The sequence below is a fragment of the Ranitomeya imitator genome, chromosome 4 (genome assembly GCF_032444005.1).
Source record: "Ranitomeya imitator isolate aRanImi1 chromosome 4, aRanImi1.pri, whole genome shotgun sequence".
In the NCBI taxonomy this organism is placed as follows: Eukaryota; Metazoa; Chordata; class Amphibia; order Anura; family Dendrobatidae; genus Ranitomeya; species Ranitomeya imitator.
Window position 1 is genome coordinate 281,188,644 of NC_091285.1, and position 24,581 is coordinate 281,213,224.

Genomic DNA, 24,581 nt, shown 5'->3' on the forward strand with positions numbered 1-24,581 from the left:
CTACCTATGATGTAAATTACAGACGCCTCTCATCTTTTTAAGTGGTGGAACTTGCACTATTGCTGACTGACTAAATACTTTTTTGCCCCACTGTATATACAGTATGTATATGGTCTACAGGTAATACAGTGACCACTGGTGGCATTATACACAGGAGCTCTGTATATAGTATAGTGTCAGTGTACAGGTAGCACACTAACTCACCATTGACGTCTGTAGTTGAAGTCTTTCATCTTTGCTTTTTTTCTTCATCCAGTGCACCCGCCATCACTTCTTCCAGATAGGACTCGTCTCTGCAGAAACTAAGACACAGTTTTCTATAGCTGATCACTTCCAGAGCATATTCTCACTTTTTTCCCCAACTTGTACACTGTCAGAAGAAGAAAAAAAGCGACATAGTGTCTTTCTGCACAGTAACAGGAGCCCCCCTTTTGTTGTCTACAAAGGATGGGTGAGGATACAATAGGTGAGGGTAGAACTGCTTACACAGCGGTATAGTGGAGCGATGCTTAGTGTAGGTTGCAAGCTTGTCGGAAGAGTTATTTTTTTCAAATTCCTTTTGGCGGTTCCCATGTTAAGCGAGAATATGATATGTTGAGGAACACAGTTCCAGAGTAGATGGGATCTATGGGAGACATGAAGTATGCGATTGTGGGAAGAGGAGATAAAAGGAGTAGAGAAGAAGATCTTGTGACGATTGGAGGTTGCTTGCAGGTAAGTAACAGTAGACTAGGTCACAGATGTATGGAGGAGAAAGGTTTTGGATCACTTTGCATGCCAAACTTAGTGTTCAGAGTCTCTGTGCAATGGGGAGTCAGTGCAGGGATTGACAGAGGGGAAAAGCCAGGGAATAGCTGGGTATCCGGTGGATTAGTCGGGCACCAAAGTGTAGGATAGATTGGATGGGTGCGATACTGTTAGAAGGGAGGCCACAGAGCAGGAGGTTGCAGTATTGCAGTAGTTGAGGCTGAAGACGATGAGGACATGCTCTAGTGTTTGCAGATTCATGGTTGAGAAATCTGCGGATTAGGGAGATATTTTTGAGTTGGAGTCGGCAGGAAGGAGAAAGAACTTGGATGTCAGATTTGAAGGAGAGATCACAGTCAAGCCATTGATTTTGATGGATAGCTCATTTGGGGAGTTGAATGAAATGGTGGAAAAATGATGAATTCGGTTTTATCCATGTTAAGTTTTAGAAACCTAGCAGAGAAGAAACATGAAATAGAGGACTTACATTGTGGGATTCTGGTAAGTAAGGAGGTGATATCAGGTCTAGAGAAGTAGATCTGTGTGTCATCAGCATAGAGATGATAAGGAAAGCTGTGAGACTCCATGAGCTGTCCCCGGCCAAAGGTGTAGATGGAATAGAGCAGGAGTCCTAAAACTGAACCTTGGGGGGCACTGACAGGGGTCAAGATGAGAAGGTGGTGTGTGAATGAGAGACACTGTATGTCCTGTCTGTTAGGTATGAGGAGATCTAAGATAGGGCCAAGTCTGTGATGCCAAGAGATGAGAGAGTCTCTAGTAAGAGGGAATGGTCCACTGTGTCGAAGGCAGATGACAAGTCTAGGAGAAGGAGGACAGAGCAGTATCTCTTGGACTTGGCAGTTAGTAGGTCATTGTTGACTTTAGTCAGGGCAGTTTCAGTGCAATGGTGCAGTCAAAAGCCAAATTGTAAGCGGTCAAAGAGGGAGCAGGAGGATAGATTTGAGGACAGTTCAAAATGGACATTTTGTTCTACTAGTTTTGAGGCATAGGGAAGAAGTGATATGGGAAGATAGCTAAACACACAGAATGGGACAAGGGAGGACTTTTTGAGGATGCGTCTGATCGAGGTATGTCTGAAGCATGAGGGGACGACAACAGTTGTTAGTGACAGGTTGAAGTGGTCGGTTAGTTTTGGGATGAAGACTTTTGTAAGGTTTGGAGTGAGGTGGGACAGGATTGGATCAAGTTCACAGGTGGTGAGATGTGATTTGAAGAGTAAAGAGGAAAGTTGATCTTCCGTGTTGGTGAAGTTGGTTTTAGAGGAGAGTTGAGTAGTTATAGTTAGGGGCTGTGGGGACTTTAGGCAAAAGCTTTGCCTTATGTTGTCAATCTTCTGTTTAAAGAATGAGTCAAAGTCTTCAGCTGAGATGAGTGGATAGGGAGGAGGAGCTGGGAGATAAGGAGAGAATTGAAAGTACCGAATAGCTGTTTACTATTGTGAGAATGGGATCATATGAGAGGTGAGAAGTAGGTTTGTTTTGCTGCAGTGAGAAATTGCACAGCATTTTGACAACTTCTGTTATTGGACGGGCTACTCGACTTCCTTTCTTTAGCAGCCGCACAGGGGTATACCTTGTAGATGCGGGACAGAATGTGCTCCAGTGGATGGCAAGCTCTGCATCAAGTGACCTCTCCTCCTCTTCCTCCACCTTAACACCACACACAGTACAGTCCTCATAAGTGGCACCCCAATTACCCTTGTTTCCCCTGTGTCAAAACTCTCCAACACCCACCTGACTATGGGAAACCACAGATGGGCGAGTCTTCAGAGCTGTTTGGTGAAACCGGGTGTATGTGTCCAAATCTGCGCTACTGATAAAGTTGGATGGCAGACAATATTCTTCAAAGCTTTATTTCAAAACAAGTTAATAGTCAACATGTTTCGAGGTCATGCAGAACTTCTTTCTCGGGACAAAACCTTAGGTAAGATTTTGTCCCGAGGAAGAGGCTCTGCATGACCTCGAAGCGCATTGACTATTAACCTGTTGTAGAATAAAGCTTTGAAGAATATCGCCTACCATCCATCTTTATCAGCAGCGCAGATTTGGACACATACACCCGGTTTCACCATTATCCTCGGTCTTTGGACCTGTGTCCTTCAGCAGCTGATCCATGCTTTTCACATGTTGCTTAGTTGCAACAAAACAAGGTAAGTGTACCTCTCCCTGGTGCACCCCATGTTTTTAACCAGTTAAGACCCTATTTACGCTTTTTTTGCTCTTCAGATTTTCTACTTCTGTTCAGAGCTGTTTGCACCACTTGGGCATCACAGTTCTGCTCCAAAGATCCACAGACTCAAGAGGAGGAAAGCATCTGCACCGATGAGCAACATTTTTTGCCGTTGGATCTGGGGGTGGACGAAGTAGGCTGCAAGCAGAATCCAAACCCTCGTCACCAGACGTTAACCCTTGGGGGGGGGGTGGAGGTGATCCTGATGAGACTCATAAACCTGAGGTGAAAGTGGATTGTACTGTGCTATCAGGGCAGGAAGAGGAGTATGGTGATTCTCAGGATGAGCAATGGGAGAACAGAGAGGATGATGATTAGGTTGTAGATCCCACTTGGTGTGAACCCAGAGGCATGCAGCTGAGTAGCTCATCAGCGGAGGAGGAAGTGGAGTAGGTTAAGTTGCGGCTTCCCACACAGTGACTGATGCAACCATGACTGGCACTGCATCCTCAGATCTCTGACTGTGGCAAGCAGTGGTCATGGGTCTGAAGTTCGCAGAAACGGCAAGGGTTGGCTAGCCTGTCTTTTTTGAGACCACTAAGGATGTCTCAACTCACGTTATCTGCCAACTTTGTAAAAAATATAGTAAAGGCAAAAAATCCAATCATTGTACATGCATGAACTGGAACATGGGTGATCAACATCCGTCTGTCTGGGAATCTCATTGCCCTAAAATGTGGACTAGCTGGCCTTGCCAACCACCAGCTGCCCCATTATTCTTATCTACTGCTTCTTTCTCCTCTGTCAAAAGTGGCAAGTGTTCTCGCACAGTTCACCGTCCACGGAACCTCCACTATTTTACCCGCTGTAGTCGTGAGTGAGAGCCCATCAGCTGTTATGGAAGTGGAAATGCCTGCTGTTTTGACTGATCTCAGACACTGAGCACATCACATCTTTCTCAATTCACCATAACATCCACACCTGCACTTCACTCACAGTCCAGCAGTCTGTCGTGTTCACCCTACTCTACCCTCTCAGCATAGCAGCCAGCCCTCGTTTGTGCAGTTGTGGTCACATAAAAGATTGTTTTTTCCTACACATGGCAAAGCTAAGAGATTAAACTTCACCTTCTTCAACCTACTAATAATAATAACCTTTATTTATATAGCGCAAACAAGTTCCGCAGAGTTTTTCAAGTCAGCAGTTCATATAAAATAGTCATAAGTTACAAAGTTAATGATTAGTGATGAGCGAGTGTACTCGTTGCTCGGGTTTTCCCGAGCACGCTCGGGTGACCTCCGAGTATTTGTTATTGCTCGGAGATACAGTTTTCATCGCCTCAGTTGCATGATTTATGGCTTCCAGATACACTTGAATACATGTGGGAATTCCCTAACAAACAGGCATTCCTCACATGTATTCAGCGTATCTGGAAGCCGTAAATCATGCAACTGAGGCGATGAAAACTATATCGCCGAGCAATAACAAACACTCGGAAGTCACCCGAGCGTGCTCGGGAAAACCCGAGCAAAGAGTACACTCGCTCATCACTATAAATGATAATCCAACAATTAAAGCCAAAATAATGACGACCCTGCTCTTCAGAGATTACAATCTACAATGAGGTGTGGGTGACACAAAGTACAGGTGCTTATTTATAATGATGGTCCAGCCATCCTGAGGAAATGGGGGATAGATAAAGGCTGCATGAGGTAGTCACAAGCCAATGGTTGTAGTGCTTACGGGTTTGGTTGAGTTGATGGCAAATTATGTTCAAAGAAGTAGAAAAGAGGCTATGTATAAAAAAGGACTTTGATTAGGGAGCATGATAGGCCGCCCTAAACAGACGTGTTATTAAGGAGTGCCTAAAAAGGTGTAAGTTGTGGTTAGTCCTAATTTCTTGGGGAAGAGATGAATTATTAAGGTAGGAGATTGAACAGAGCAGGACAAAGACCAGATCAGGGGTCTTTGTGTGTCTCAGAGGTTGAAAGTTTTGAGAGCCCACGATAAGTGGGCAGAGATAGAAGCTGGCATGCAGTTGGGGAGGTGGGGCTGTTGAAGGACACCCTAGGATAAGGGTTGGCATTTCTGAGGACATAAAGTGTGGCAGCAAGGCAGAAAAGTGATCAAGGAAGTGGGTGGGTGAGCCTGGGGAACGGTATATGACCGCTACTCTGAGGGAGAGAGGATGGAAACCCTGAATTTGTGAACCTCAAAAGAAGGATGGCTTCCAATGGGCCTGTATTTATTTATTTTCTTAAAAGCAGGATTGGTGGTAGCGAGGATTGTGGAGTTAGCAGTGATCGTATGGCGGTATATATACATATTCCATGCATTGTAATCCGGAGGTGTATATGCCGTGCGATCACCGTTAGTTTTTCCGATAACTAATTATTGGGAATAGCCTGGGGCCTCCTCGGTTGATCGTCGCCCAATCGTGTGATTGTCTGGACGATAGGGGCCAGCTGAGAGCGCTTCCCTCCAAAGTTCACAGCGAATGGTTCTGCGTGACTCCTGGCCTGTGACCGCTATGATAATTGGATGGCCAATCAAATCTGGTGGCCACAGAAATGCAGCCTTTCCGCCTTGTGGATACAGAAGGTTTACAAAAGCTGATGGCTGTCGCAGTCCCCCAGTACCAGTTGCCCAGTCGCCATCTCTAAGAAAGATGTGCCTGCGCTATACCAGCATGTCGCAAACAACATCACTTGTTCCTTGAAAAAAATTTTGACAGGGTGCATTTCAACACTGACACCTGGACGAGCAAGCATGGACAGGAGTGTTACATCACTCTGACTGGGCACTGGGTGACTCTGGTGGCTGTGGGGGCAGGCGGGGAAGGGGCTGCTCCACAAGTCTTGGTATCCCTAAGGCTTGCAGGGCACATGGGGATGAAGAACTAAACCACCTCACACCTTAAGGAGAACTAAACTCCAACAGGGCTTGGAGAAATAAACTACTACATACCTAAAGTTGGATAACTAAACTACTACACACCTGAAGATGGAGAACTAAACTACTAGACAACAGGGCTTGGAGAAATAAACTACTAAATACCTAAAGTTGGATAAATAAACCACTACACACCTGAGGATGGAGAACTAAACTACTAGACAACAGGGCTTGGAATACTAAACTACTAAACACCTAGTTTTGGGGATTCAATCTAGATTCAGAAATGTGAACTCATGGCTTTGATATTGGCACAAGCAATTTGTATTTTCAAATGTGAACTTATGTATGGCAAAAGGTGTAACCAACACAAAGTATTTTTCTGGAGTATTACCACAAAGAATTTATATTTTTAAATGTGGACTCCTGCCAAGGCCAAAATATTACCAGCACAGCATATTATTCTGCCAAAATGTGGCATTGTTTCAGCACAAAAAAATTATATTTTCAAATATGGACGTCTGATTTGTCATTGAATCTCAGTTTTAGCACAAACGATTTGGAGTAGGTTATTGGGCCTCGTGGCTGCACCACTATATTAGGCCTAACAATTTTTAAGTGGAAATCTTTCCTGATTTGACACTGAAACACAGTTTTAACACAAATGATTTTGAGTAGCTAATTGGGCCTTGTGGCTGCACCACTATATTAGGCTGACTGATTTTTAAGTGGAAATCTGGGCTTTTGATTTTGCCAGTGAAGCACAGGTTTTTTTTTGCACAGAGGATTTGGAGTAGATAATTGGACCTTGTGGCTGCCCCACTATATTAGGCCTAGTAATTTTTGCATGTAAATCTGGCCTTCTTTTTTGCCACTGAATCACAGTTTTAGCACAAATGATTTTGAGTAGCTAATTGGGCCTCGTGTCTGCACCACTATATTAGGCCTAACGATTTTTAAGTGGAAATCTGGCCTTCTGTTTTGCCACTGAAATACAGTTTTATCGCAAACGATTTAGAGTAGCTAATTGGCCCACCAGGCTGCACCCCAATATTAGGCCTAACGATTTTTCAGTGGAAATGTGGCCTTCTGATTTGCCACTGAAACACAGTTTTAGCACAAACAATTTGGAGTAGCTATTTGGGCCTTGTGGCTGCACCCCAATATTAGGCCTAAAGATTTTTAAGTGGAAATCTGGCCTTGTGATTTGTCACTAAAACACAGTTTTAGCAAAAACGATTTGAAGTAGCAAATGGGGCTTCCAGAGATGCCACATAGCTTTTGCACAATCTACTTCGATGCTGGAAGATTGTTTTCACACAGGACAGGATTCTATCTTTTTCAATGACAAGTTTACTTTCAGCACTAGCACAGGAGCGACCTCTCTGCACTGTGACACTGAGCAAATGATGCCAGCAAAACAAGATGTCTACTTTTTATATGGTCAGAGACATGTAACTTCGGCAGCCAATCACAAGACCTTGTGCCATGACGTTGTGGATGGTTTCTGCGCCCTGATTATTTGCCGGAATGAACACACATACAGTTAAGGGGGAAAAAAGCATTCGCCTCTCCTGTGATCTCTTCAGACACTCTAACCTCTCCACACTCCCTACCCTCATCAAACAGGTCCCTCTGCTCATCATACAGCACCACTTTCCTAGCCAATGTAATGCAAAAGCATTAGTTGAAATGTGATGATTTACTGAACTGTGACCAACTTTTGCCGACTGAGTAAAAATGCGCTTGAAAGCGAGCTTGAATCCGAATTTGAGATTGGGGAACGTTTTCTGAACAGTTTGCTCATCTATATTATTACAAAAAACAACACAAATTGTGCCATAAGTAAGGCATAATAGCAATAGTAAATGTGGGCAATAATTTTTGGGAGTGATGTTTTGTATTAAAGAAATTATATATGAAGTTTTTAGAATTTTCAACTGCATTTTTTACTGTCATTTTTTCTTGTAACACTTCTCGTTTTTAAAATTTACACCCACTGTCCTCCCTGAAAATAAAAAGCAAACAGTTGTTTTGCTTTGATTTTTAGAATTTATGTAATGGACTTTAAAGCAATCATATATTAATTATGAATATACATTCCTGCTATATACAGTAATCGCTATATATAATGTCCTCTGTCCTGAAATCGGTGCCCCCTACGTCTCCAAAATGAAAGAGGCATGGGTAGAACTGTGCAAAGTCTCAACCAACCCTCCCTGCTACAGGATAGACACAGCACCATCCATCCGATGTCCCGATGAAGCGAGCAATACAATCCAGTCTAAGGCATGTGACTGATGTTTGAACAAGTCTGACCAAAGCACATAGATCAAGTATGTCATATTAAAAGGAGAGCAGTGTGTCTCAAAGTAACATGCAAATATGACAATGTTTATTAACCCCTTTACCCCCAAGGGTGGTTTGCACGTTAATGACCGGGCGAATTTTTACAATTCTGTCCATTGTCCATTTATGAGGTTATAACTCTGGAACGCTTCCACGGATCCTGATGATTCTTACATTGTTTTCTCGTGACATATTGTACTTCATGATAGTGGTAAAATTTCTTTGATATTACCTGCATTTATTTGTGAAAAAAAAAAAACACAGAAATTTGGCAAAAATTTTGAAACTTTAGCAATTTTCAAACTTTTATGCCCTTAAATCACAGAGATATTTCACACAAAATACTGAATAAGTAACATTTCCCACATGTCTACTTTACATCAGCACAATTTTGGAACCAAATTATTTTTTTTAGGGAGTTATAAGGGTTAAAAGTTGACCAGCAATTTCTCATTTTTACACCATTTGTTTTTAGGGACCACATCACATTTGAAGTAATTTAGAGGGGTCTATATGATGGAAAATAACCAAGTGTGACACCATTCTAGAAACTGCACATCTCAAGGTACTCAAAACCACATTCAAGAAGTTTATTAACCCTTCAGGTGTTTCACAGGAATTTTTGGAATGTTTTTAAAAAAATTAACATTTAACTTTTTTTCACAAAAAATTTACTTCAGCTCCAATTTGTTTTATTCTACCAAGGGTAACAGGAGAAAATGGACCCCAAAAGTTGTTGTACAATTTGTCCTGAGTACGCCGATACCTTATATGTGGGGATAAACCACTGTTTGGGCGCATGGCAGAGCTCAGAAGGGAAGGAGCGCCGTTTGACTTTTCAATGCAAAATTGACTGGAATTGAGATGGGACGCCATGTTGCATTTGGAGAGCCCCTGATGTGCTTAAACATTGAAACCCCCCACAAGTGACACCATTTTGGAAAGTAGACCCCCTAAGAAACTTATCTAGATGTGTGTTGAGCACTTTGACCCACCAAGTGCTTCACAGAAGTTTATAATGCAGAGCCGTAAAAATAAAAAATCATATTTTTTTCACAAAAATGATCTTTTCGCCGCCAATTTTTTATTTTCCCAAGGATAACAGAAGAAATTGGACCCCAAAAGTTGTTGTGCAATTTGTCCGAGTACGCTGATAACCCATATGTGGGGGTAAACCCCTGTTTGGGTGCACAGGAGAGCTCGGAAGGGAGGGAGCACTGTTTTACTTTGTCAACACAGAATTGGCTGTAATTGAGATCTGACGCCATGTCGCGTTTGGAGAGCCCTTGATGTGCCTAAACAGTGGAAACCCCGAATTCTAACTGAAACCCTAACCCAAACACACCCCTAACCCTAATCCCAACTCTAACCATAACCCTAACCACACCCCTAACCTTAATCCCAACTACACCCCTAACCCCAGAACACCCCTAATCCCAACCCTAACCACACTCCTAAATCCCACACACTCCTAACACTAATCCCAACCATAACCCTAACCACACCCCTAACCCTAATCCCCACTGTAAATGTAATCCTAACCCTAACTTTAGCCCCAACCCTAATCCTAAATTTAGCCCCAATTCTAACCCTAACTTTAGCCCCAACCCTAACTGTAGCCCTAACCCCAACCCTAGCCCCAACCCTAACTCCAACTCTAGCCCCAACCCTAACCCTAGCCCCAACACTAACCCTAATGGGAAAATGGAAATAAATACATTTTTTAAATTTTATTATTTTCCCCTAACTAAGGGGGTGATGAAGGGGGGTTTGATTTACTTTTATAGCGGGTTTTTTAGCGAATTTTTATGATTGGCAGCTGTCAGACACCAAAAGGCGCTTTTTATTGCAAAAAATAGTTTTTGCGTCCCCACATTTTGAGAGCTGTAATTTTTCCATACTTTGGTCCACAGAGTCATGTGAGGTCTTTTCTTTTGCGGGACGAGTTGACATTTTTATTAGTACCATTTTTTGCATGTGACATTTTTTGATCGCTTTTTATTCCGATTTTTGTGAGGCAGAATGACCAAAAACCAGCTATTCAAGAATTTCTTTTGGGGGGGGGGGGTTATACCGTTCCGCGTTTCGTAAAATTGATAAAGCAGTTTTATTCTTCGGGTTAGTACGATTACAACCATACCTCATTTATATCTTTTTTTTATGTTTTGGCGCTTTTATGCGATAAAAACTATTTTATATAAAAAATAATTATTTTTAATAATCGCTTTATTCTGAGGACTATAACTTTTTTAATTTTTCGCTGATGATGCTGTATGGCGGCTCGTTTTTTGCGGGACAAGATGACGTTTTCAGCGGTACCATGGTTATTTATATCTGTATCTTTGATCACGTGTTATTCCACTTTTTGTTTGGCTGTATGATAATAAAGCTTTGATTTTTGCCTCTTTTTTTTTTTTTACGGTGTTCACTGAAGAGGTTAACTTGTGGGAAATATGTGTACTTTTATTGTCTTTTTATTTAGATAAAGAAATGTATTTATGGGAACAATATATGTTTTTCTTTTATTTATTTAGGATTTTTTTTTTTTTTTTACACGTGTGGATATATATTTTTTTACACTATAACATTGCCCGGGGGGGGGGAGGCTTCATGTTACAAGGTCAGATTGCTGACAAGCAGGGCTGCAGGCTTACCAGCGCTTGACCCTGCAGCAGCCCCGTGGCCATTTTGGATCCGGGGCCTGCAGGGAGAAGGAGGTAGGAGACCCTCGGAGCAACGCGAGCACATCGCGTTGCTCCGAGGGTCTCAGGGAAGCACGCAGGGAGCCCACTTCCTGCGCGATGCTTCCCTATACCGCCAGAACACTGCGATCATGTTTGTACGTGACTGCTCCTGGCACATAGTGCCGGATGTCTGCTGCGATAGTCAGCTGACACTCGGCCTCACTCCACCCGTGAGCGCGGCCGATCACGTATGACGTACTATGCCGTCGGTGGTCATATGGGCCCTCCCCACCTCGACGGGATAGTACGTCATATGTCAGAAAGGGGTTAAATACAATTTTAGAGACCAAAGAAAACAAACATCCATACAAGTTACAACCATCTAATAAAATTACATAAATCCACAGGATGACAGACAAACATCACTGTCCATCTCACACCAGTGGAAAGTCAGGAGAATAATAGTTAAGACTTTTCACAGTGCTCCCTACGCCTCTGTATCCGCCATCACGGAGAAGAGAAAGGGGCACTGATCTCTGAAAGGAGGACAGAGTGGAGCACAATAGGTATTGTGGCTATACATTAGTAATAAACGGGGTTTAAAGTAACACCTGGCTGTATAAAAAAATGTTGTTAAAAACACCACATCAATGCAGCAGAATGCCAAAAACACACTGAGGCTGTGTGCGCACGTTCCGGATTTTTCCGTATTTTTTGTGCGTTTTTTCGACGGTTTTCCGTTGCAAAAACGCTTAAAATACACATACATTAAGCATCCCATCATTTTTAATGCATTCCACAATTTTTGTGCACATGTTGCGTTTTTTACACGATAACGCATTGCGGGAAAAAACGCAGCATGTTCATTAATTTTGCGGATTTTTTGCCAATTTCCCGCTATTGCATTGGGAAGCTCCGGAAAAACACGAAAAATACGCATGCGGATTTCCTGCGAAAGTAGTCAGGATTTTGCACACTTTTCTGAACGTGGGCACTTAGCCTTAATGCGATATTTAGTACAACTAATGAAATCTGCTATATTTCCATGGAAAGATCACAGCAGATGATACCGTGGTCTGTAGTGTTATCTCCTACAACTCCACAGTGGCCCTTTCCCCATAAGGCTCCCAATCGGTCTAGAATCAGAAAAGAGTGTACAGTAAAGCTGTCTGTCCCTATTTCTGCCAGTGGGGCTGATTTTAAGTAAGTTTATGACTCCGTTAATAAGGTCTGTTATGTATTTTTAATGTTTTTTTCATTATCTCCACCACATTCATGATTTTATGTAATAAGATTGCAGTTTTCATCAGTTTGACACAGTATTTTGTATATTGTTACGCTTTATCCAGACTATGATTTCTATTAGCTGTTTTCAGGTATTAATGCATCACTGCAGATAACCTTATTTGAAATGACTGTGTGTTTGATGCTCGAAGACAGTGGTGGGCAGTCATTTACAATCATCTCTATTACATCGCTGTATATTGTAACAAAGGCATATTCTTAATTACATTTCCTGTGGCCAAATTAATTTTTGTGACTAGAATTTATATGTAAAACATTCACAGTTTGTACCTTGTATGTGGGGACCAAGTGAGAATAACGTGTAGCGTTTAATCTTCTGCTTGATTACATGATACTTGAGCATCTGTTATTGCCCACCACTGCTGTAAAATAAGTCATGACCATCTTGTCTCCGTATTGTTTGTATCATTCGTCATGCTGATATTAATCTTTCTTTTTCTCCCATTCAGCTGTTGTCCCTGTTCTTTGCCCCTTCGTTTTGTTGGTGAGGATATCACAGTGATGTCTGCATTCAACCTGCTCCATTTGGTGACAAAGAGCCAGCCAGTGGCCCTGCGGGCCTGTGGGCTTCCCTCAGGTTGACTGGTTGCTACTTGTTGTGTGATGCTTATTGGGAGCCCTTAACAACTCCAACTCTGCTGCAGTAAAGAACCAGTTAAAATTAGTATAATAAAATTGGGAAATACATTACATATGAATGATACATGACTTTCTAAAGACTAATCTAAGGCTACAGTAATAAATGTTATTGTTACAGTATTTGTAAAAATAAATGTTACCTTATCTATATGATCATCATTTATATTCCTGCAGACAGGCCTTTCTTTACCACTAAAAGGAGTCTGTCAGCAGTTCTGCCCCCCACACCACTTCCTGTGAAGCTGCTGACAGGATTACATAAGAGAGGTAGAAATCTTTAAACATTCCTTTTGTACTGCTTTAGTAAGAATATAAAAATTAAAGAGTAACTGTTGTTTAATAAATTCATAGTACACATGGAAATAAGCAACTTTCTAACATTTTATCAGATACATTGGCTTCTTTCTCCTCCTAGACTGATCTTTCACTCTCAAGTCATGGCTAAAATCTGTCTTCATTGAAGACAGATTTCCCATTAGTGAGATAGGACATGGCAGTTGGTGCTTTTATCATTTTATGGAGAGGAATGGAAGAGCTTGAGGAAGACTGAGACATGGTAATGCAAGTTCTCCTGAAACAACAGTAAGGGTATGTGCACACGGTGTGGATTTGCGTGCGGATCCGCAGCGGATTGGCCGCTGCGGATTCGCAGCAGTTTTCCATCAAGTTTACAGTACCATGTAAACCTATGGAAAACCAAATCCGCTGTGCCCATAATGCAGAAAATACCGCGTGGAAACGCTGTGTTGTATTTTCCGCAGCATGCCAATTCTTTGTGCGGATTCCACAGCGTTTTACACCTGCTCCTCAATAGGAATCCGCAGGTGTAAAACCGTGTTAGGGCTAGCGGAACGCACCAAATAATAAGAAAGATAGAATTAGGTGCGTTCTGCAGCCCGGGGTCCACCGTGCAGAGATGGAACCTGCTGCCAAGTAATGATGGATTATATGGCGGTACAATGGGGATACACACACGGGTTAACTTCACCCTGTGTGAAGGAAGTGAACCCTGTTGCGTAACAGGAGTCTCAGAACTCAATCCCAAGACACAGGATTTGAGTTCATATAGACCTCTTGCGCTCGACACCGCAACTGGGTATCAAAGTGACAGAAATAATAATAATAAAGATGCACGAGAGTTCGTGCGGTGCCGCACTGGCGGACGCCACTAATCACCCAGGCTTGGGTCAGGAAAGCGCTGTGAAAGCGCTGCACTGGCGGTCACAGCAATTAGACGCTGTTTTTTTTTGTTACGTGCTGATGGCTAAGTCGGGCATCCACCTTACGCGAGCAGTCATACACAAGGGAGGGGATAATTAATGAACGACTTTCACACATCAACACACACGTTTACAAGTTTACACTAGTGCATGGTCATGCGAACCTTTTATAGCTGCAGCATGTACAGGACCTTCCTAGAAGGACCAATGAGAGGCTGCCACAGAAGTTGAGCACCTTCAGGTCAGGACCTTCCTGGAGGACCAATGGGATCTGCTGCAGTATCTGAGCATGTGACCCTCGATCTCCACGGGAGATCTTGCCCTGGGCATGCTCAGAAGGGGAAAAGCAGGACTTGGTCCCAAAAGCATCTGCTCGCCGCTGACCAGCACTGGCTTCAGTGGCAGAAGCTGGAAAAGCAGCAGTAACCCTGTTATGTTTGCTAATGACAGGTGTTATGAAGGCAATCCAGAAACACAGTGTGCTTAGCGATCAGAGCGCACACAGTGATCTGACAAATACCCAAAAATACAAGAACAAGCTCTGAGACGTGGAAACTCTGTAGACTGCACACCTGATCCTATCCTAAACACAACTAAAAGCGGCTGTGGATTGCGCCTAACAACTACCTAGGCAACTCGGCACAGCCTAAGAAACTAGCTAGCCTGAAGATAGAAAAATAGGCCTGACTTGCCCCAGAGAAATTCCCCAAAGGAAAAGGCAGCCCCCCACATATAATGACTGTGAGTAAGATGAAAAGACAAAACGTAGGGATGAAATAGATTCAGCAAAGTGGGGCCCGATATTCTAGGACAGAGCGAGGATAGTAAAGCGAACTTTGCAGTCTACAAAAAACCCTAAAGCAAAACCACGCAAAGGGGGCAAAAAAAACCCACCGTGCCGAACTAACGGCACGGCGGTACACCCTTTGCGTCTCAGAGCTTCCAGCAAAACAAAAGACAAGCTGGACAGAAAAAAAAGCAACAAAAAAGCAAAAAGCACTTAGCTATACAGAGCAGCAGGTCACAGGAACAATCAGGAGAAGCTCAGATCCAACACTGAAACATTGACAAGGAGCAAGGATAGCAGCATCAGGCGGAGTTAAGTAATGAAGCAGTTAACGAGCTCACCAGAACACCTGAGGGAGGAAGCTCAGAAGCTGCAGTACCACTTGTGACCACAGGAGTGAATTCAGCCACAGAATTCACAACAGTACCCCCCCTTGAGGAGGGGTTACCGAACCCTCACCAGAGCCCCCAGGCCGACCAGGATGAGCCGCATGAAAGGCACGAACAAGATCGGAAGCATGAACATCAGAGGCAAAAACCCAGGAATTATCTTCCTGAGCATAACCCTTCCATTTAACCAGATACTGGAGTTTCCGTCTAGAAACACGAGAATCCAAAATCTTCTCCACAATATACTCCAATTCCCCCTCCACCAAAACCGGGGCAGGAGGCTCAACAGATGGAACCATAGGTGCCACGTATCTCCGCAACAACGACCTATGGAATACATTATGTATGGAAAAGGAGTCTGGGAGGGTCAAACGAAAAGACACAGGATTGAGAACCTCAGAAATCCTATACGGACCAATAAAACGAGGTTTAAATTTAGGAGAGGAAACCTTCATAGGAATATGACGAGAAGATAACCAAACCAGATCCCCAACACGAAGTCGGGGACCCACACGGCGTCTGCGATTAGCGAAAAGTTGAACTTTCTCCTGGGACAAGATCAAATTGTCCACTACCTGAGTCCAGATCTGCTGCAACCTATCCACCACAGAATCCACACCAGGACAGTCCGAAGACTCAACCTGTCCTGAAGAGAAACGAGGATGGAACCCAGAATATCAAAAAAATGGAGAAACCAAGGTAGCCGAGCTGGCCCGATTATTAAGGGCGAACTCAGCCAACGGCAAAAAGGACACCCAATCATCCTGGTCTGCAGAAACAAAACATCTCAGATATGTTTCCAAGGTCTGATTGGTTCGTTCGGTCTGGCCATTAGTCTGAGGATGGAAAGCCGAGGAAAAGGATAGGTCAATGCCCATCCTACCACAAAAGGCTCGCCAGAACCTTGAAACAAACTGGGAACCTCTGTCAGAAACAATATTCTCAGGAATGCCATGCAACCGAACCACATGCTGAAAGAACAAAGGTACCAAATCAGAGGAGGAAGGCAATTTAGCCAAGGGCACCAGATGGACCATTTTAGAAAAGCGATCACAGACCACCCAAATGACTGACATCTTTTGAGAAACGGGAAGGTCAGAAATGAAATCCATCGAAATATGTGTCCAAGGCCTCTTTGGGACCGGCAAGGGCAAAAGCAACCCACTGGCACGAGAACAGCAGGGCTTAGCCCTAGCACAAATCCCACAGGACTGCACAAAAGTACGTACATCCCGTGACAGAGATGGCCACCAGAAGGATCTAGCCACTAACTCTCTGGTACCAAAGATTCCAGGATGACCAGCCAACCCCGAACAATGAAGTTCAGAGATAAGTTTATTAGTCCACCTATCAGGGACGAACAGTTTCTCTGCTGGACAACGATCAGGTTTATTCGCCTGAAATTTTTGCAGCACCCGCCGCAAATCAGGGGAGATGGCAGACACAATGACTCCTTCCTTGAGGATACCCGCTGGCTCAGATAAACCCGGAGAGTCGGGCACAAAACTCCTAGACAGAGCATCCGCCTTCACATTTTTAGAGCCCGGAAGGTACGAAATCACAAAGTCGAAGCGGGCAAAAAATAACGACCAACGGGCCTGTCTAGGATTCAAGCGCTTGGCAGACTCGAGATAAGTCAAGTTCTTATGATCAGTCAATACCACCACGCGATGCTTAGCTCCTTCAAGCCAATGACGCCACTCCTCGAATGCCCACTTCATGGCCAGCAACTCTCGATTGCCCACATCATAATTACGCTCAGCGGGCGAAAACTTCCTGGAAAAGAAAGCACATGGTTTCATCACTGAGCAATCAGAACCTCTCTGTGACAAAACCGCCCCTGCTCCAATCTCAGAAGCATCAACCTCGACCTGGAACGGAAGAGAAACATCTGGCTGACACAACACAGGGGCAGAACAAAAACGACGCTTCAACTCCTGAAAAGCTTCCACAGCAGCAGAAGACCAATTAACCAAATCAGCACCCTTCTTGGTCAAATCGGTCAATGGTTTGGCAATGCTAGAAAAATTACAGATGAAGCGACGATAAAAATTAGCAAAGCCCAGGAACTTTTGCAGACTTTTCAGAGATGTCGGCTGAATCCAATCCTGGATGGCTTGGACCTTAACTGGATCCATCTCGATAGTAGAAGGAGTAAAGATGAACCCCAAAAATGAAACTTTCTGCACACCGAAGAGACACTTTGATCCCTTCACAAACAAAGAGTTAGCACGCAGGACCTGAAAAACCATTCTGACCTGCTTCACATGAGACTCCCAATCATCTGAGAAGATCAAAATGTCATCCAAGTAAACAATCAGGAATTTATCCAGATACTCACGGAAGATGTCATGCATAAAAGACTGAAACACAGATGGAGCATTGGCAAGTCCGAACGGCATCACTAGATACTCAAAATGACCCTCGGGCGTATTGAATGCAGTTTTCCATTCATCTCCTTGCCTGATTCTCACCAGATTATACGCACCACGAAGATCTATCTTAGTGAACCAACTAGCCCCCTTAATCCGAGCAAACAAGTCAGATAACAATGGCAAGGGATACTGAAATTTAACAGTGATCTTATTAAGAAGGCGGTAATCAATACACGGTCTCAGCGAACCATCCTTCTTGGCTACAAAGAAGAACCCTGCTCCCAGTGGTGATGACGATGGGCGAATATGTCCCTTCTCCAGGGATTCCTTCACATAACTGCGCATAGCGCCGTGTTCGGGCACGGATAAATTAAATAATCGACCTTTAGGGAATTTACTACCAGGAATCAAATTGATAGCACAATCACAATCCCTATGCGGAGGTAGAGCATCGGACTTGGGCTCTTCAAATACATCCTGATAATCAGACAAGAACTCTGGGACCTCAGAAGGGGTGGATGACGAAATCGACAAAAATGGAACATCACCATGTACCCCCTGACAACCCCAGCTGGATACCGACATGGAATTCCAATCCAATACTGGATTATGGGTTTGTAGCCATGGCAACCCCAACACGACCACATCATGCAGATTATGCAACACCAGAAAGCGAATAACTTCCTGATGTGCAGGAGCCATGCACATGGTCAGCTGGGCCCAGTATTGAGGTTTATTCTTGGCCAAAGGTGTAGCATCAATTCCTCTCAATGGAATAGGACACCGCAAAGGCTCCAAGAAAAACCCACAACGTTTAGCATAATCCAAATCCATCAGATTCAGGGCAGCGCCCGAATCCACAAACGCCATGACAGAAAACGACGACAAAGAGCATATCAAGGTAATGGACAGAAGGAATTTGGACTGTACAGTACCAATGACGGCAGACCTAGCGGACCGCTTAGTGCGCTTAGGACAATCAGAAATAGCATGAGTGGAATCACCACAGTAGAAACACAGACCATTCAGACGTCTGTATTCCTGCCGTTCAACTCTAGTCATAGTCCTATCGCACTGCATAGGCTCAGGTTTAACCTCAGGCAGTACCGCCAAATGGTGCACAGATTTACGCTCGCGCAAGCGTCGACCGATCTGAATGGCCAAAGACAAAGACTCATTCAAACCAGCAGGCATAGGAAATCCCACCATGACATCCTTAAGAGCCTCAGAGAGACCCTTTCTGAACAAAGCTGCCAGCGCAGATTCATTCCACTGAGTGAGTACTGACCATTTCCTAAATTTCTGACAATATACTTCTATATCATCCTGACCCTGGCACAAAGCCAGCAAATTTTTCTCAGCCTGATCCACTGAATTAGGCTCATCGTACAGCAATCCGAGCGCCAGGAAAAACGCATCGACACTACTCAATGCAGGGTCTCCTGGCACAAGAGAAAATGCCCAGTCTTGAGGGTCGCCGCGCAAAAAAGAAATAATAATCAAAACCTGTTGAATAGGATTACCAGAAGAATGAGGTTTCAAGGCCAGAAATAGCTTACAATTATTTTTGAAACTTAGAAACTTAGTTCTATCTCCAAAAAACAAATCAGGAATAGGAATTCTTGGTTCTAACATAGATTTCTGATCATTAGTATCTTGAATTTTTTGTACATTTATAACGAGATTATCCTTTGAAGAGCACAGACCCTGAATATCCATGTCCACACCTGTGTCCAGAATCACCCAAATGTCTAGGGGAAAAAAAAAAAAAAGTGAACACAGAGCAGAAAAAAAAAAAAAAATGATGTCAGAACTTTTTCTTTCCCTCTATTGAGAATCATTAGTTTGGCTCCTTGTACTGTTATGTTTGCTAATGACAGGTGTTATGAAGGCAATCCAGAAACACAGTGTGCTTAGCGATCAGAGCGCACACAGTGATCTGACAAATACCCAAAAATACAAGAACGAGCTCTGAGACGTGGAAACTCTATAGACTGCACACCTGATCCTATCCTAAACACAACTAAAAGCGGCTGTGGATTGCGCCTAACAACTACCTAGGCAACTCGGCACAGCCTAAGAAACTAGCTAGCCTGAAGATAGAAAAATAGGCCTGACTTGCCCCAGAGAAATTCCCCAAAGGAAAAGGCAGCCCCCCACATATAATGACTGTGAGTAAGATGAAAAGACAAAACGTAGGGATGAAATAGATTCAGCAAAGTGGGGCCCGATATTCTAGGACAGAGCGAGGATAGTAAAGCGAACCTTGCAGTCTACAAAAAACCCTAAAGCAAAACCACGCAAAGGGGGCAAAAAAAAACCAACGTGCCGAACTAACGGCACGGCGGTACACCCTTTGCGTCTCAGAGCTTCCAGCAAAACAAAAGACAAGCTGGACAGAAAAAAAAGCAACAAAAAAGCAAAAAGCACTTAGCTATACAGAGCAGCAGGTCACAGGAACAATCAGGAGAAGCTCAGATCCAACACTGAAACATTGACAAGGAGCAAGGATAGCAGCATCAGGCGGAGTTAAGTAATGAAGCAGTTAACGAGCTCACCAGAACACCTGAGGGAGGAAGCTCAGAAGCTGCAGTACCACTTGTGACCACAGGAGTGAATTCAGCCACAGAATTCACAACATAACCCTATGCACAGAGTGAGACTGAGCAAGATGCTGGGACCGATGTCTCCGCTGAGCAGACTCCACTGCGGCTGGAGAAGAATGGGAGACCGCAGCAGAGATGGTTCGAGATTCCCTCTGTGCAAAGGCGGGAACTCGATACCTAACAAACCGCAGGTGGAATCCGCACTAAATCCGCAGGGTGTTTTACCTGTGGATTTTTCAAAAATGGTGCAGAAAAATCCACACACTTATCCGCAACGTGGGCACATAGCCTTACAGTTCTCCATAGAATTTCCACCAACCATCATCCCCTATCTCAGAAATGGGAATTTCTGTGTTCACTGAAGGCAGACTATACCAGTGAATGGAGAAAGTATATTTTTCTAAAAATATATATTAGATAAAAAACAAAAATGACATTCCGGTCCCTGTTCATGCCTCTCTTCCTCTCCTATTTAGCACTGTCAGCAGGTTTCAAGCAGCTGACAAAGTTTGTGCAGCATTAAACAACTTGTTTCCCAGTTGGCAGTCATGCAGTAGCCTGTTTACACAGGGAGTCAGTGAACATCAGATGCACACAACAATCTCTCAGGCTATGTTCCCACAAGTATTTGGTGAGTTTTTGATGTTGCAGATTGTCTACACTTTTCTGCACCTTTTAAGTGATAGGTTACTTGCGTTTTTTCGAAAATTTGCAACATCAAAAACTCACTAAATACTCATCGTGGGAGCATAGCCTAATAAATAGGTTGTTCAGTGCACTTAGCCTGGCATTGTTCTCGCCAGAGCAGGCAATGTTCACACAGGATGATGTGCAGTTGAGAACTATGAACTTTTGCACAAACCGAAAGCTCATTTAACTAATTGAACAAGTGTTTTGCTTATTTGTCAGGTGATTGGCAGCCTGTTTAGTCTGTACTATTATTGTGAAAGAAGTGTTTCTAGGAACGCTCGTTCATGATAATCATACAATATAAATGCACCTTTGATTACTGCTGGGAACATTTTTTTTATGAAATGTAATTATTTGGCTACAATATCACATATCTTGACCAATGTCAGTAAAGAGCACTGTTCCTTAGAATTTGGTAAATTTGTTAGTATTTGAAATCTTAACTTTTTTGGAAGAGTCTAACAGTAACAACCTTTCACCATGATCTACACAGACATTTTTATACTGTACAAAAAGTGCTGATGGTGAAGCACTTTACAGATCCTCATCATTAGATGTGCACACATAAATTGCCAATATGTTCCTCCATGTAGGAAAGGAGCTTTGTAGGGTTCTCTAGTTGCCAGCATTGCCCTATTAGCTTTTCTTTCTTTTAAACAAGGTTGTATTTCAACAGTCGGCATTGCTATGTAAACTCGGACATGTGAGTATTTAGGTTTCTTTGACTTAACCTCCGTCATTAATTATTATCATATTCAGAGTGGTCCAGAAAGCTGAGATTTTTTTATAGTTTTTGTTCTCACCGCTGGGGAGCTTCTTTACCTGCTATGTTGCAAGCAGAGCCGATATAAATGAATTGAGGTGATCTTCAATAATGTCTTTATTTGCTTTTTTTTAATACTGTAGATTAACTTTTTTTTTGTTAGTAAGGGAAATAAATTTAATAGTGGCCTATTTCCTTCCATGTCAGGTTTCTAGGCGCAGAATAAGGACGCTAATAACAGCATTGTAAATTACAGTCTTCCTGGGTATTGAATAATTTGCCTTTGCTTTGCCTGTTATATCTTATCATTTGCTCTGACTCTTATATTGATAACTTATCTTCAAGATATGTCATCAATAAAAGATTGGATGGGCTTTGACACCCATCACCCCTACCAATGCCACCACCATACAGCAGCTGTGGTATCCCATCATACATAAAAATGTTTTCCTCACTATGTGGCCATATTTGTATGCCACATAAAACGTTATGCATATTATTGAGAAAGGAATTGGTTTCACCTATTTATTACAACAGCATTGTTTAGTTTGTTTGTTTTACTTTTGAGAAAGCACATATTTACTAAAACACTTGTAAGGAGTGCTGACCGGCCCTCTAACATTGTTGTAGATCAAGAGCTGCTTTCCAGTAGATGGCAGTATATACTTATTTTTGTCCAGACGTTTTGATCTACACCTTGCTGAGCAATTGTATGTATGTATTGTGCACAATGCCAGTAGACTAAGAGTTAATGTATCACACACACAAAGTTTGCTCACAAATAGACTATTTCCTGAGATATCACAGACCTGTTCCAGCATTAGAAACAATGAAAATGGCTTAGCAGATCTTTAATGCATTCCAGATATCAGAATAAAGCAAAGAATTCCTCCTGCTATGCTGAACCACAAAAACATGGGGTGAACTGGAAATACCCCGTTTGTGATTCCATAAAACATATTTCTTTATAAATAATTAGAAGTCACATTCAAAGCTTAGAGTTTGTAAGACATAACTTTTCATCTCTTATTTCTTCCTGTATGTCTCAAAATCTATTGAATAGTGCTTCTACTGACATCTTCAGGTACATTTGCTGCAGCAGACCACCCAGGCTTTGGAGACCTATTATAAAGAGTTATTTACTTATTTCTGTTTGTTAGGGGCTCTCACCTACCATGTGTTTTTCTGCTTTCACATTGATTGTTGCCTGCATCACTTGTACGTTGCATGTATTGTTGTTATTTGCAGTGAGTTTGCGTGTGCTATCGGTCGTAAGCATAGGATGTAAGAAAGTTCACAGGTGTAAAAGGATCTTCATTTGATCATTACTGAGTGCCTTATGTTATCTGTGGTTACAAAAAATGATATGTTAAAAAGAAAACTTGCATTTATTGCTGCTAATGTGGACATACTTCAAGGACTGCATTGTAAAATTCCATTAGCAGAACTGTGATATACTGAGTATAGTAATCTGACGATAATGACACTAAAGACACAAATGAGTGTTCCCCCTGGTAGATCTGTCTGGATACAATTCACAAAGCTATTGGGTGAGCAACCTAAGAAATGCTGCCCCAGTAAAAGAAAATAACACATAAAAAGTATGTGTTAGTGGTTTCCATTTTATTATTTGAGAAAAATAAATTAAGTGAATAAAACAGAAACCTAAATCAAATCAATATTTGGTGGTGCCCCAAACTACCAAGGAACTTCCACTGCTTAACTGTTGCCTGCAGGCAATCATTATAGTACAGATTTCTAGCACTTTGCCAAATAAACTGCTTTATCCTATAGCTAAAGACATAACATGCTTACATCCCTTCAAAATTTGAAGATTTCCAGCAGTGGCACCAGCTCAGAACTGGCAACAACCAGTGGGAACCAGTTACATTCATTGACTGTTCAGTGATGTTTGGCCAGAAGTTATCTTCATGGAATAATTGCAGCCAACAACCATAACTCTGACATGGAAACAAAGCCAAGTGACTCAGCTTTGATGCAAAAAATAGAAACTGAGGTGCCTACAGTTCTCAATGTTCCCATTTTTTTGGTCAGCATCCTCAATGATGAGAAATACAGGCAGATGCATCATTCAAGAAAATGTATTCTGCAGCGGAAAACAACCCCAAACATACAACCAATGTCATTTATAATGATCTTCAGCATACAGAAGAGCAAGGAGTCCTCAAAGTAATAATATGGCCTTCACACAGTACTGATCTCAACATCATCAAGTCTGTGTGGGATTGCATAAAGAGACAGAAGGATTTACGCAAGCCTACATCCATAGAACTCCTATGGCTAGTTCCCCAAGATGTTTGGCACAACTTCTGTGCTCATTTCCTTTAAAAATCATTGTACAAGTGCATCTAGAAGAATAGATGCATTCATGCAGTTAACGGGGTGATCAAACCAAATATTAATTTGTTTAAAATGTCTACTTTGCTCATTAACTTTGCATTATGTTAAAGGGAACCTGCCTTTGCATTTCAAGCATCTAAACTGTCCCCAGTGCGTTGTTAGTGATGCAAGGTGCTTCATTTTCTGTTCAGCAACGGGGGTCGCCGCCCTCTCAATTTGATTGATCTCCTTTGTTGCACCAACGTCGCTGGAATCCCACGCTTCTGCATTGTGGCCCTTGGAGCCGCTTTTACACAGTGGTGAGCGGGCAGCCGCGCTTACGCAGTGTGCAGCGTGGAGCTCACCCCACTTATGCAGTGTTAAGCGGGGAGCCACACTTGCGTAGTGTTGAACGGGGAGCCGTGCATGCACCATGATGCGTTGCTCTCCGCTCAACACTGCGCAAGTGCAGCTGGCCCCACGCTCGCACTGCGCAAGTGCGTCTCCAAGCGCCATACTTCGCAAACGTGGGATTCCAGTGACGTCGACACCATGGAATCATGGAATTAAATCAAATTGAGTGGGTGGTGACGCCCACGACTGAA

At 42.9% G+C, this 24,581-nt stretch overlaps 1 protein-coding gene across 3 annotated transcripts in view; it reads left to right on the plus strand.

Annotated features, from left to right (window-relative positions):
• MSRB3 (methionine sulfoxide reductase B3) overlaps positions 1–24,581 on the plus strand; it is a 374,121-nt gene that overhangs the window by 63,135 nt on the left and 286,405 nt on the right. The window contains exons 2-3 of one of the 3 annotated variants that reach the window (XM_069764686.1): positions 8,654–8,743; positions 12,617–12,744. The exons of 1 other annotated variant lie outside the window; for it this stretch is intronic. In XM_069764686.1, coding sequence (XP_069620787.1) covers positions 12,669–12,744 — 76 coding nt within the window. In that variant the 5' untranslated portion in view covers positions 8,654–8,743; positions 12,617–12,668. The remainder of the gene's footprint in view (positions 1–8,653; positions 8,744–12,616; positions 12,745–24,581) is intronic. One more of the 3 variants, XM_069764685.1, reaches the window with a different exon arrangement.